A 15,159-nucleotide genomic window follows, 5' to 3' on the forward strand; every position below is an offset into this window, starting at 1 on the left:
ACTCACTTTGTAGACCAGGCTGGCCTCGAACTCAGAAATCCGCCTGCCTCTGCCTCCCAAGTGCTGGGATTAAAGGCGTGCACCACCACGCCCGGCTTGTCTTGCTCTTTCATCCTCTGACTTATCATCTGGAGACAGGGTCTCTCACTGAACCTGGAGCTTATTGTTTTGTTGTTGTTGTTGTTGTTGATGATGATGATGATATTGTTGTTTTTTTCACTAGACTGAGTGGCCAGCAAGTGGCAGTGAGTTTCTTGGCTCTGTACTGGACATGGTTGGGCTTATAGGAGAACACATGGCTATGTCCTGTTTTTGTTTTGTTTTGTTTTGTTTTGTTTTGTTTTGTTTTTTATATGAGTTCTGGGTACCCAAACTCAGATTCTCTGGCTTGTGCACAAGTGTGCTTACACATTGAGCCATCTAACATCCTTCCACCTTACCAGAACTTCTCTATGCATGGGTGTGTGCTTGCATGCTTGCCTGAGTGTGTGTGTGTGTGTTCAGTTTGCCTTCCTGATTATACAGTTTTTCCAGAACAGAAATATTTATCTCTTAGAAACAGGGTCTCACTATGTAGCCCTGGGTATCCTGAAACTCCAAACTTCCTGTACCCCCATACCCTAGTTACTTAACTGTGTCACTCTCTTGCGGTCTTCAGGGCCTGGTACTGAATTTTCAACACACAGAATATGTTCAGTGACCAAAAACAACAGCAACCATCACAACCACCGCCACCACAACACACAAAGAACAAATCCCACATTGGACAGTACAAGACCTCAGCTCTTCCTCCCTCCTGGCCTTGTTTTCCTTAACATTTGATGCTTTTCTTACCTGTTTCTTCTCTCTCTCTCTCTCTCTCTCTCTCTCTCTCTCTCTCTCTCTCTCTCTCTTTCTTTCTTTCTTTCTTTCTTTCTCTCTTTTCTTTCTTCTGCCTGCTTCCCCTCTACTAGGATGAAGCCACACGAGTTCAGGAGTCTATGTGCCATGTATGTAAGAGGTTTTCTCTAAGGAGTTGTTCACTGAACAAATGCCTAGTGGAATGGCTGACTCTACAGAAGGAGGGCTTTGGCCTTGATGCTTTGATGGCAGATTCTGCTAAGTTGCCCCTGCCCATTCCACAATGGGGTGCCTGTCTAGGCGAGTTGTGACTACTCCTAAGGGCTTAATACCCTTGTAGGAGAATAGCACAAATGGGGTCACATGGGTTAAACTGGCCTCAAGTGTATGGAAAAACAATTCACTAAACTTTGGAACTCAGCAGCTTCCCTTTCGTGTTATCCAGGAGAACAGGGGCTCTGCTCCAACATGTGTGTGGGACAACAATTTGAAGCTTGATGTTCAGCCCGTCAAAACCACACAGACTTATGTAACGTGACCCAGTTCCTTGATTTTATAAAGAAGGCGGAGGATGGTGGGGGGAGGGAATGCAACTGGGAGAAGAGAATGTGGTTATTTACCAGTTCCTTTCTAAGGGCAAAAAACAGAATGTTCAACATTCAAGGGAGGGGCAGGAGTTGGGTTCTGCCTGAGTAATTCTTGCTCACTGGAAAGACAGGGTCAGGTGACAAACTTCCATAGCTAGGTCTGGCACCAGAAAGGGCCCTGCCCAGAGGCAGGGTAAATACCTTCTTGAAATCCTAGTTTCCCCAGACCTTTGTCACATTGCCCTGGTGTCCCATATCCTAGGCTGTATGGGGAAGGTTAGACATGTTTAAAAGCTTTAAGCCCTGTTGGGAAACTGGAGGTACTGAAGAGGTCAATTGGGAGCCCTTGAGACCAAGTGCTAAAGAGCCCCTGACCTGCAACACACACACACACACACACACACACACACACACACACACTCACACACACACTATGCTGTTGCTGAGGCTGTACATTTCAGGTGGGGCTGCATCCCATCCATCACCCACCCACTTTATCTTCTAGAGTACTGACATGAGCCCTCAACACTATGCCTGACCCTGGCCTTTTTACCTACCTCCCCCTTCTGGCCCACCTCCCCTTCTTTTCTGGGGACAAGATCTCATTACATACACCAAGCAGGCCTCCAACTCACTATGTAGCCTTCCACTCTGGCTGGCATGAAACTCATAGTGATTCTCCTGCCTCTGCTTTATCAAGGATTGGGATAACAGTTGTGTCCCATTGTACTTGACCCCTTGCTTTTCTCTTAATGTGGAAGGAGCATACGTCTCTGCCTCTCTTGCAGACTTGAAGCTTCTAAGATCATGTGGAGGTTTCTGGAGGGAGTGGCACAAGGAAATCATAAGGAGCCATCAGGCCTTCCATGACACCTCCTTTTCTATGTCATCCTCTGTATGTCAGTGACTGCTCTTTAGCGTGGCTGAAAACTGTTGAAATGAATCTCTACTCCTAGGTTTGGGGGACTGGCTGTTGTTGCACAATTAATTCTAAAATAATCTTTAAAATCTGAAAGCTATATTACTTCAGAGCGTGTGCCTGGTATGGTGGCCTTTGTCTGTAACCCCAACACTTGAAAAAGTGAGGAAAGAGAGTGTGATTGTTTGTATATGCTAGGCCTAGGGATTAGCACTATTAGAAGTATGGCCCTGTTGGAGTAGGTGTGTCACTGTGGGTGTGGCCTTTAAGACCCTCATCCTAGCTGCCTGGAAGCCAGTATTCTGCTAGCACCCTTCAGATGAAGAAGCTCTGCCTCTACCATGCCTACCTGGATGCTGCCATGTTCCTGCCTTGATGCTAATGGACTGAACCTCTAAACCTGTAAGCCAGCCCCAATTATATGTTATCCTTTCATATGACTTGCCTTGGTCATGGTGTCTGCTCATAGCAGTAAAACCCTAACTAAGACAGAGAGTGTGGAGTTAAGAGATAGTCTGGGTTCCATAGCAATTTCCCACCTCAAAAATCACCACACACCACACACATGAGCTACATTCCCAGAGAAAATATTGCTCAGAACTGAACATGTCTGCACAACCCATGCATCCTGGGCAGGAGGTTGCAGGATGGAAAGCTGTGAGGGGTAGAAAGAGATAGGGTACGACGACTCTCCAGGCCTCTCCAGGCCTTACATGATAAGGCTTTTTTTTTTCCTGGAACAATGAGCCTATTTGAACAATGAGCCCCAGCTTTGGGCTGAGAGCTAAAAAAAAAAAAATTAAAGATGCCTATCCTCTGCTGGCAGAAAGACATTTAATAGGATAGATTGGCTTCCTATTTTTGGAGTTCCTCCGATCACCTTCTGGGACCATGTTATATGAATCATTTCAAGAAATTTAGTCCATCGCAGGAGAGACACCAGTCATCCCACGAGTCTACCCTGCTTACTCTGTCGCCCAGGCATACACTAATGCCTCACAGGCAACTGTGGCCCACAAAGGCAGGCACTGTGGCGGTTAGTGGTTCTAGACCTTCCCATGAAGGAAGCTCTTTTCTATGTTCTCGGTCCTCTTCCTTCTCCCTTCCTTTATTATGTCTTGGTGTATCTAAATATCTGAAGGCAGAAATGCTTGCTACCTGTCCAGTGTCTGTGTTCTCTGGTGCAAACGTGAATTCGTTCAGTGGTAATAAAAGCTAGCTTCTCTTATAAAGAAGAGTGAGCAGATGACATTCTGGCCAGTGGGTTTTCCCTGCACTTTCTACTGCCTTTGCTGTCTGTGGGTAGATTTGCCAGAGCATGAACAGCCATCTTAGAAAATAAAACAATTAGCGACTATTAAGTCACTGGTAGCTTTATAGAGTGTGGTGTCCACCCCTATAGGCTGCCCAACCTTCAGACTTCTAGTATATGAGATTGATAAGTAAACTATCACGTAAATGCAATTGTGGCTGCTGCCTTTGTTATAATAGGCAGAGCCAATCCCAATAACTATGACCCTGGCTTCCAGGGAGATGTGGCTTGACCTCTAGATAGCAGAAGTTTTCTAGGTTAAAACACGGAGATGGGAGGAAACAACAAAATATTTAGGATAACAGCGTGGACATCTGTGGTCTCCCTTTGCAGTAACCCCTTACGAAGCCTCCCCCATATCTCTTAGGCTTACAACAGCATATTCTTGGTCCTGAGCTTGCTGCTTGACGGAATCATAGAATGAGTTCAATTAAAAGTTGTTGACAGAACAAGAAATTCATAAGTGACATGATCAACAGACCAGTTTATTTGTGCTTTTTGGAAGCCTTTGAGACATATCTGCCACCCCACCTCCATCAAAAAAGCTTCTTGCCCAACCTCCCATTACTGGCTAAAGTATCTAAAACACCCAGAGATTTCTTTATTGATTGGCAGGTGCCACATACTGTGATAAGCTCTGTAGAAGAGGTGCCCTGATCAAGGAAAGCTTTCAAAGTCATGAGGCACAAACAAAATAATAAATCATGCAATTGTGATAAGTGCCATGAGAGAGATGACAACGGGGGACATATCTTTGGAGAGGGTAGTGAGCAAAAATCTGAGAGAGAGAGCCAAGAGACAAGACGAAGTAACCTTGTGATAAGCAAAGTAGGCTGCCAGAGAAGCACATACCAAAGTTCGTGAGGAGTAGCTGGGAAGGAGGGGGCTCGGCGGGGCTGGAAGTTGACCAGAGAAGCAAAGTGGCACATGGGAAGTCTAGAGAGGTCAGTGGAAGCTAGATCATGTAGCGCTTGTGTGCCCAGGGAAGGAATTTGGACTTTAGTCTAAGTATGATGATAAGCCATTGATAAGCTTAAGGCAAGGGAACACCACGATCTATCTGATTTGGCATTAAGAAGGTCGATGTAGCTGCTCCATGGGATGGGCAGGGTCCAATGTGGAAGCAGGGAGCCCCAGTGTCTGAGGTGATGTTAGGGTTGCTTAGGCTATGGTGCTAGAGAGAAGGTATCTCTCCTCTCCTCTCCTCTCCTCTCCTCTCCTCTCCTCTCCTCTCCCTCCCCTCCCCTCCCCCCTCCCTCCCCTCCCCTCTCCTCTCCTCCCCTCCCCTCCCCCCTCCCTCCATGCATGCATATCTATGAGTGGTGGAGGTAGGATTGGGACTTGAACAGTTGTATAGTTGGGGATCTAAAACTGTGGAGACAAGACTTCCATTTTGGTCTTCTAGATATCACTGTCCTTATAAAGCACATGAAAGAAAGCAAGAAGGAATGCTTTACAAACCTGTTTCCAAAAGTTCCAGGGAATTATGGAAAATTGGACAGAGAGATTTTAGAGCCACTGACAAGGGAATGGTATTTAAGATCCTGAGACTAGCTGGGGGGGAGTATACCTTTAATCCTAACACTCAGAAGGCAGACGCTGAGCCGTGTAATAGAGTTATTTCTTATTTTGTTAGGTTTTGAGACAGAGTCTGGTTGTATAACATGGGCTAGTTTAGGGCCTATTGTCTAGCCCATGCTTGCTTTGCATAGAATGTCCTCTCTCAGTCTCCGAAGTCCTGGGATTACAGGTCTTCACCACTATTGCTTGGTATTGTGTAGGTCATTAAAATAGATCTATCCTAAACTCTCCCCAAAATACTCTTCACGGTTCCACATCGTCTAGAACCTAGTCAATTCGAATACAAAGTTCATGTGAACACCACCTCTAGGCAGTAACATTTGCTCAGAGAGTTGTCATATGTGCTGTTAGAAAATGCAGTGATGGGGCTAAAGGAAATGACCCTAGGATGCATGAAACATTGACTTTGCTCCACAGCACCACATAAACCAGGTATGGTGAATCATCACACCTGTAATGCCAGCTTCAAAATATATATGAAGGGTTGTATAGAGTTCTAAAGAGATCTTAACTTGATAGCTCGATATAATGAATAGGAAGTAGAGGCCTCTGGAAGGGAAACTGAGGTCCCTAGAGCAAGTTGGTAATCCATACAAATTTTACAGCCAGACAGCTGTCTTTGAGCTTGCTGGGCAGTGGGTTTTGAAAGGACCCAGTGGAAGCAGTTTGTTTTGAAGCCTTGGGGTCGTAGCCACAGTCGTATAGGTAGCTGCGGAAAGACAAGGAAGGACTGCCACTCAGAGCCCCTGGCTCTGGAATACCTTAGTGGCTTCAGTCCTCCTCAAAGTGACCTTTAGGAATGTGCTCAATTTTACGGGATGGCAGGACTTATGATAAGGAGGCCTCTGAAGAAGAAACATCAGAAAGAATGGACCAAAAGGTAAAAATGAGAGGTGGTCAGAAAACATTAGTTTTCCCCAGCTCTTGCGTCACAGTCAGCCTGGTTCCTTCCAGGGTTTTCTGACTTCCGTTCATCCTCTGCAGCCATTTCTCCCAGAGGTGGTGGCTTATGTCCATTCACATGACTGCAGCATTTCAGCTCAATGACATGCAGACATGGGCAGTCATGTGCTTCAGCCCTGGACTTCACAATTCTCTGTCCACACAGTTTGTTACAGGATCTTTCCATATGCAAATATGCTTAGCTCAGCTGGAAATGCAAATTGAAATTCACCTTCTTTCTGCAAAGCCCTTTCAATCTACCAGGCATCATTTTCATGATGGGGTGTAAGTACAGTGGTGGGAGTGTTTCCTGGGGACACAGTGCCTGCCAACTTAGGATACTGACCACATTCTGGAGATGTGTTGGTGATGGTTGAATACCAGTCTGAACATTCTTAGCACCAGTGATCAGTACCTTTTAAATTGGTTAAACTTAAGTAAGGCCTGGTGGCTCAGACTTGTAGACTCAGTTGCTTCAGAATCTTGAGGCAGGAGAATAACTTGAGTCTAGGGGTAGCAGGAACATCCTCATCTAAAAAGGATAAGTGGCTACAGCGGTGGAGAGATGGCACAGCAGCAAGAATATTGGCTGTTGATCCAGAGAACCCAGGTTCAATTTCTAGCATTCATATTGAAGCACACAGCTGTCTGTGACTCCAGTTCCACAGAATCCACACCTTCTTCTTGCATCCAAGTCATACATGTGGCATACAGACATACATACAGGCAAAATACCCATATGTATAGAATGAATACATTTTAATTGGTTAAAGCTGGGTATGGTGTGGCATATCTGTGATCTTAGCACTCAGAAAATGGAGACAGAGACATCTTGATTGCTCTGTCATCTTGAGTTATAAGAGTAAAACCTGGTTGAACTGGCAAATAATTTCATATATGTAAAATCATACAAAATCAGTAATCAGATTTCATGGCATCTTTGAGTTAGACTGCTTTGTTATCAACTCCCTACCTGGCTCATTTTGCTCCTAGGCCGTGCTAACTTTTCACTTGGTAGATCCTCTAAGTTTTCCATATTGTAGAATCACACAGCAACATGGACTCGTGAAAGATGAAGGCTCTGTAGCCACCCTGAGTGGAGCTGCAATCTGCATTTGGAACCTCCAGGGAGTCCTGATGAGGGTGGATTACAGATCACACTTGAGACATTCTTCTCTTTCCACTTCTGTTCTCAACCTTCCCTAGGCTGGCCCTTAACACCTCATACCTGGATTCTAACAGCAGCAGACCTCTCATTAGCCTTTCCCTGTTCCAGCCTCCACAGCTGCCAGAATAATTCTTGGCTCACACAGTTTCCCTACTGGGAAGGTTTCCTGAGACCTCTTAGATGCTATCTAAAGGCATTTGGCTTGGGGACAGAGCCAGCTTCCCACCCTCCCCTTTCCTTCTTCTCCATTCACCCCTGTCCTTTCCCAACTGTTGGAGTCCAGTTCCAGCGGGCTTCAGATCCCTAAGGGGAAATGTGGAGTAGGCAAGAGAATGTGATCTGTGATGTCAATATGCTGGGACTTTGTCAAGCAGCAGTAGTCACCATGAGGTCCACACCACCCAACTCACTAATTTTTTTAAATGGTAGCTTCTGCTAGTTTGGACTGGTGTTCTGACCTTTCTACCTCTCTAAGTTATAACCATCATCCATTGGAATGGGAAGCATTACACTACAAGGGAGAAATTAAGAAAACTTTTGAGGTTGTTTAATCCTATTTCTTAGGGTATCTGTCTCATCTGTACATCCATGCTTTGGCCTTGCACTAGCTGTATGACTTTGGCCAAGGGGCCTAACTTCTCTGTAATTTACTTAGTGTTCTCATTTTCTCATTGCTAAGTAGGATGAGAACATTGATTATTGGTGGGTTTGAAGCTAGACATTAAACCCAGGGTCTTCCTTATTTGTACTGGGTATGCTACCACTGAGCAACACTGTCCTTAAGCAGGGATCTTAGTAGGATATCTCATAGGTTTGTGGAGAAGATTTAAAAAGTATATATATATATATATATATATATATATATATATATATATATATATACATATACATATACATATGATTAATTATAATGGTATGTGACATAAAAGTTCAGTGTCTGGGCCTGAGTGGGTTTCTCTGCATACCTTCCCAGGGACTGAACTGTCACTGGCTCATCAATTCCTAGCCTGCTAGGAGAAGAGGAGGTAGGATTTGAAGGCTAGGGTTTCCTGAATAAGTAAGATGCTGATCAAAACACCATAGGAGCCAGTGGGCCCTGTGTGCTTTCTCTTATCTTTCTTTCCATACCCCAGGGCGAAGTCTCCTCCTCCATTCAGTCTCCACTGGTTCTCCAGGCCTCGCTCCCAGGAGCAGTGTCCTCTGTGCTTGTCCTTAGCCTGGGGGCTTTGTTCCTTACACCCTTTTCTGTAAATTATCTAGTTCCTCTGTGTGTGTATGTGTGTGTGTGTGTGTGTAGCTAGTTAGCATATGCATTACTGCTTTAGTATTCAAATGGATGCCTCTGGCTTTCAGGGCAAATACAAGCTTCTTTTAAAAACCACATTCAATACTTTTGTTCTTTCTCCCTCATCCTCTCCTTTTCCCTCTTCCTCTCAGTAAAGATTAAAAAGTTCAACTACCAAGGACCTGAGGGGATTCTGAGAGTATTTTTGACATTGGGGGGAGGGATCCACTGTCTCCTGAGAACCATGGGAGCTGCACAGGGCTCTCAGTTTTCTCGTCTGTTTAATGGAATTCATCGGAAACTGCCTTTTTGTAAGGACAGGAAACAGAGATTTACCTTCAGCAGGGCTACAGAGTAGTGTTTTTGTGATCTTTTTTTTTTTTTTTGGTTGTGCCAGTAGGACTGCCAGGAGGAGGATCAATGAGACAGTAGATCATAGGTCACCTGGCAAGGTGGCATGCCCAGAAGAATTACTGCTGCAGCTCTTAGTTGTTTTCTTGTTTTTTTTTTTTAATCCTTGTATCTGGGTCTGATTCTACCAGCTGAACCCAGATCTTGAAAAGCCATACAAGTCCACAAACAATATGTTTTTCTGCCTTTCTCCACCATAGCTGGTTTTCTGTGGAGCAACAATAACAAAGAGTTGTTCCTGTGTGTGAATAACAAACCTCTAAAGTTCCTCTTATCTGGTCTAGTAACTGCTGTGGCCTCCGAGGTTGCAGTGTTTGTCTCTGTTTAGGCGGGGTTGCCTAGGGAACAAAGTTGTTCTCTTCACCACTAAGTGACTGTGGGACAAGTTTTTTCCCCTTTCTTGTACAGAAAGTGCTTGTTGACCGGAGGGTTTGATGGGCTACTTTCTGCTCCTCCCCACTCAGACCTCTTTTTCTCCTCATGCCCCCTCTTTTTTAAGACAAGGTCTCATGTAGTCCAGGTTGTCCTTGAACGTCTCTTCCTGCTTCAATTTCAGGTGCTCAAATTATAACAGACATGTCCCACCACTCTAATCCCACTTGCGCCCCCACCCCCAATCATCCAGCACTATGAATCAAACCTTCCTTTGCTATTTTCCAGTTTCACATAGGGGTTTGAAGTCTATAGGTGTCCTGAAGAATCCAAAAACCCCTTAGCTTGCTTTAAAGGTAAAGGTAAAGGGCTTGAGAATGAGGAGTAAGAAGCCAGGTCAGCTGAGGGATAGCTGCTTGGGGGCTGACCTCAGTTTGTTATCTATGCCAAAATCTATGCATTACGTATACCCTGAGCAAACTGACAGACAGGTGTACACAATGAATCTGACATCCTGACTAGCTGGAGCTCAGGTGACCAGCAAGCAGAGATATTTAATGTTAAAATGTTTTGACAACTGGAAAAGGTCAATATGTGTGGATCTGATGGAGAAAGAGGCACATTATTTTGAATTAATTTGGGCAGTAATTGGGCCAAGTCATCTTAGTCACTTTGAGGATCATGGTTTAAGAAAAAGTACTGGAATTGTGTTAAAAAAAATTAAAAAAAAAAAGAAAAGTTCTGTTCAACTGCATGTGTTCAAATGATAGCTATGTGTTCTACAGGCAGCCCAGATTAAATAACTGACATGGGATGAGATCCTTGGGAACATGTGAGGCTCAGAATTGGCCTAGTGTCCAGTTGAAGAGTCTGTCAGAAGAGACACTAAATATTTAATAGCTGGTTAGACAAAGTGCAGGGCAATGAGGCCAGGGAATGTAGTCGTAAGCAGCCCTTAAGAGGTGCAAAGGGAAGTTGGAATAGACTTTGCCCACACAGCTGGTGGGAAAACTCTGAGGACTCATAGAAAATCAGGAATTTGAAGGTTATCTTTTTTTGTAGGTGGGGTTGGGAAAGCAGACTGAAAGAAAGTAGCTTTTCCACCTCACGCTGTCTCCTTTTTCCCACCAAAACACTTTGTCAAGCTCAAGAGCTCCAAGTGGAATATTAAAATGCAGTCTGTGGTGACCGGTTCAGAAGCAGGAAGAGGCCCACCTGTGGTAACTTGGTTCCTCTTTGTTCCTTCACAAGTACACCCTGCCTGTTTCTTTGGAGCATTCTTGGGGGATATATTTTCCATATCTCCCCTCCAGTTAAAGTTGAGTGTTCATAGTCATTCATTCTGTAGGTTTCATATAAAAGAGCAGGACCGAGTAGGAAGGCTGCCAGGTTGAGTCCAAAGTTTTGTGAGAGCTAGGAGACTCTGGACAAGTTACTTAAACCTGCTGAGTCTCAGCTTCCTTTATTGGGATAGTGAGGTACAAGAGCACAAGCATGTTCTTTATGTAGGGGATATGAGAATGAATGTAGCATAGGTCTGGCCCTTACCAGGTATTCAACAAATATTGGATAGATTACCAAAGCCTGCCTCCACCAGGTGTCACCCAGTTCATTTATGCACTCAGACACCAAGTTTATTTTTAGAAAAAGGAGCAAAGTTTATTGAAATTTCAAGCTACATTTGAAAAATCCAAATCCAAACCCTGGAGACGTACAGCAGGGTAAGGTGTCAGAAAGTGGAAAGTGTTCACTGTCACAGAACCTCCTTACACAAGCTTCCTGGATACATTTTCCACGCCCCAAAGGGATCAAAACTAGTTACTCCTCTCCTCTACCACAGGACTATATCCTTTGATTAACCCCAAAGTTTCCCACAAGAACTTAAAAAAAGAAAAAACAACAAACAAACAAACAAACAAAAACAAAAAAAAAACAACCTAAAACTTAAAACAAAACTGTGAAGTCCAAACTGATCGTCTCTCAACCCCATTCTATGTAGTCAGCACCAATGAATGGTGGGTTTGGCATTCAAAAGAGGACTTCATGTCTTCAGTGGACAGATCAGGGAGGGCTGCAGCAGCAAGGCATCTGTGACCGCACTGTGAGGCTGGTCTCCCTTCCCTCCCTTATATCGAGTCTTATTTAATCTAAAGGACAAACTGGATCAATTTGGTAAATTAGCACAGTCAAAAACTTAGCTTTAAGAGATAAGAGACCAGTCAGTCAGTACTCCCAAAGCTGGTTAGGCCCTTCAACATGTAGGTGTATGTGTATATGTATACATCACTACACTAAGATACAGATCTAGCCCTATGGGTATATATACGCATTTATGGCTATATAGAAAAACTATGCCAATACTAACCAAACAGAACTTTATAAGCAGTCATCCCAAAGCTGTAACCCCACACTGGGCTGTGCACAAAGCCATGCATTATACAATATTAACCAACAGAAGGCTAATTTGGCTCAATCTCTCCTATCTCTGCCCCTGCCTGAAAAAGACAGAGGAGAAGAGAGAGGTTGCTTCTGCTTAAAACACAAGTGGCTTCTTCATAGGAACAGTCATTGTCAGGTGAAGCTGTGGAAGATGTCCATGGAAATGAAAAAAACAGACCCCTTATACTTTCTGGAGCACACTGGCATCACATCTCAAAACTACTTTCTCCTTGGTCAGCTGTAACTAAGTTGCCCAGGCCCTGGGAGTCCCCAGGGCCCGGTGACATGACAGGCTCACTGGCTTGGTGTTACTAGGCCCCATGCAACTCAGTCTCCAGAGACCTGCTCTTTGTCAGGGGTCTGTCACTGGAGTGGACCCAGATGGGCATGTCCTTGGGACATCTCTTGGCACCAGCTATGTTAGGTGTAAAGTTCTCCACATGAGATGACGCTTGGGGAGTCAAAAAACAAACTGGAAAGAACTAGGTAGAACAAGTTGTGGCTCTGCCCACCCTAAGGACAGAGCCACTTACACCGCAGAACCACCAGGGACTTCCGGGGTTTCCGGGGCTTCAGGTGCTGGCTCTTCGGGGCTCAGCTGGGACTGGAACTTTTCCAGTTGCTCTGGGCTTGCCAGCGTCTTCAGGAGGGTATTCTCACGCTCCAGCTGGGAGTTCTTCTCAACCAGCTCACGAATCTGCTCCTTTAGGACCTCCACCTCCTCTCTCACAGCATACATCAGATGGTTCTTCACTAGATCCTGCCATGGAACAAAGCTATTTGTTAGTCATCACAGCCTGTCCGCAACACTGTCACCCTGCCACCAATCTACTGAATTGGTCTTTATGCCACCACCATGCAGCCTTCCTGAAGCTCAATTCTTCATACTCTCTTCTTCAAAGCACTTAAGACTCTTGTCTAGGAGTTACAGGATTTGTGTCACACCAGGGTTGGGAGTCCAGCTTTGTTCCAGGGAGGTTCCCTTAAAATTATTAATGACTTTCAAGTCTGACTAGGGTAAGAACTCTCTAAGTTTGCCCTGGTGCTGGCACAAATCTGGGGTAAGCCTATAGTGCACCCCATATTGTTAGTCTGCTTTACAAGTATTCTCTAAGAATATGAAATTGTTATTTCATCTATTTTGGCATTTCCTCCCCTGCACATAACCCAGTACACTGAGTCACAGTTGTCTTGCAGACTCAGAGAGGACACAGGAACCTTGTTCTGGGGAGGGACAGAGCTTGCAATATACCCTTTGAATCTACTGAGGGATAGGGAATTGTGACATTAAGCATTATAGCACAGCCTAAGAGCTTCTCACTGAAAGAAGTCTCAAGCTTCTGCAGCATTTTAGCTGCTTGGTGGAATATAACCTTTACCTAGTCAGAACTGGGCCAGCAAAAGGGCGGGGGTGCTTTGCTTTCTGTTTCCTCCCAACTCCTGACCCTAGTCCAGGTTCTGCAGAGCCACTGCAGTGCAACTGCATCCAATGAGCTCTGGTCTCTGCCAACCGCAGGAGGCAGACAAATTCAAGAGTCATAGCTCTCCCCTCGCACCATTCAGGAGAAATCCAGAGGCTGCTGTAAAGCCCTGGGATGGAGGAGTGAAAACGGAGTATCCTGCTAATTGTACTCTAAGGTCTCCATTGAGGATGGGTCCTGGCTAAACACTTGCATCCATGCTCTAAGACCTGTTCAGCGTTACATAAGCTGCAGCTAAGTCAGAGGACAGTAATGACGCAGTGATGCTACTCACCATGGCCTGCTCAATCTTGTTGTCTAGGGCCACCACACTGGCTCCGGAGGCACTGCAAAGACAAAAAGCATAGCCACCTATTAGTCACTCTAAGTATACAAGACAGCTGTGGCCGAAGTCCTCCATCTGCCTAGGGTCTTCCTCTCTCCTGCCTCCTGGCCTGAAGTCCAGACACTTTAGTCTTTAGGTCCCTTTCCAGCCCCTGCAGGAAGCTGCACTTTCCCCAACCCCCATAAGCCTTGTGAGGGCTCCGCCCTGAGTTCCAAAGGATTGGAGCCTCGCTGTTTATGAGGCTCCCTGGCCTGAGCGGCCTGCTTTTGGGCGATTTGCAAACAATGGAGCGCATGCCCAAGGGAAGTCCCTACTGCAGGCCCCAAAGGTCCCCGGTAAACCTACCGAACTCCGAACCTAGCTAGGAATTCCTTCCCAATTTAGAAGCTTTCGGCCTTCTCCCTGCCCCAGCCTTGCCTAGCTGACCGGCCCTCTGCCTTCCCGGCTGCAGCTGCTGTTTTTCACCGCGCAGCAGCCGCAGGGACGCTCCGCCGGCGGATCCCAGCGCGGAGGTGACCCCCCTTCCTGCGTCCCCTACCCCCGCCCCTTCCCAGGATGCTACACCGCGGGCATCAGGGACCAGCGCAAGGCTAGCTAGCTAGCTCTGAGGTCCACTTCAGAGCCCAGTTCCCACAGGCTCCCTGGCTCACTTCAGCGCTCAAGTTAGGGCCAGTGGTTACCTGTTATCCAGTTTAACGGAAACCACATCCCCTCCAAGCAGAGAAGAGAAGAAGGAGATGGAGAAATTGTGCAGCTGATAGACCGCCACCTCCATGGGGGTCTGATACATTTCGGTGTTCATGGTTCGGGTTGCCGGGAAGCTGTGGTTGGTTTGAGTGGCTGCTGCCGCGCAGCTATGGGATAGGCTTTGGCGCTGCAGTCAGGCCCTGAAGCAAGGAGTAGGCTGCAGTGCAGACCCTGAGCCAGGCAGGCACTTCCAAGCTGGAGTTGAAGAGAAAGTGACTCCAGGGGTGTCACCTAGTATGTCACAAACTCCACAGCAGCCAGTCCAACCCAGACTCAGAGATAATTTCGGCTCCTGCTTCTTTATATAGGAGGAGCCAGCTGCGTCACATGGCGTCAGGGGCCATGCAAATGAGTCCTGTACTGGGCTTTGTGGCCCAGTTAAACCACATCCCCTCCCTGAACCTTAGTCAGGGACTGTAAACAGTTCAGCACTTTCTTGTGCCAATTGGCATTTTCAAAGAGGACTTTGGAGGCTGGCAAAAACCAAACCGGAGCCGATTTCTAGAGAAAGAAGAAATGCTCTAACAGGAGGTAGAAAGCATTCAGCAGAGGGCGGTACTGCATTTAAAAGTTCGGCATGCTCTAACTGGCTCTGCAGTGCTCTCCAGTCACTCTGAATGCCTACTCCCACCATTCTTCACTTTCTCCAGCCAACTAACCCCTCAAGTCAATCTCTTTCCTTGGAAACAGATTTTCTATCTGCATATTCACTCACTGAGAAACGCAGCTATCACCTCACCTAGCCTGGTC

General features: G+C 45.9%; 1 protein-coding gene across 2 annotated transcripts; it reads right to left on the bottom strand.

Moving 5' to 3' along the window:
• Positions 1 to 11,050: 11,050 nt before the first annotated feature.
• Tsc22d3 (TSC22 domain family member 3) lies at positions 11,051 to 14,910 on the bottom strand. Of its 2 annotated transcripts, none has more exons than XM_021187711.2 (3): positions 14,343 to 14,910; positions 13,612 to 13,663; positions 11,051 to 12,616 (listed from the first exon to the last, which is right to left on the bottom strand). In XM_021187711.2, exons 1-3 carry the CDS (start codon positions 14,462 to 14,464, stop codon positions 12,386 to 12,388), a joined length of 405 nt encoding a protein of 134 aa, XP_021043370.1. In that variant the 5' UTR covers positions 14,465 to 14,910; the 3' UTR covers positions 11,051 to 12,385. The 2 variants fall into 2 exon arrangements, with proteins under 2 accessions (XP_021043370.1, XP_021043372.1); XM_021187713.2 differs by lacking the exon at positions 14,343 to 14,910 and adding an exon at positions 14,008 to 14,175.
• Between the last annotated feature and the right edge of the window lie 249 nt (positions 14,911 to 15,159).

The sequence above is a fragment of the Mus pahari genome, chromosome X (genome assembly GCF_900095145.1).
Source record: "Mus pahari chromosome X, PAHARI_EIJ_v1.1, whole genome shotgun sequence".
Classification (NCBI taxonomy): Eukaryota; Metazoa; Chordata; class Mammalia; order Rodentia; family Muridae; genus Mus; species Mus pahari.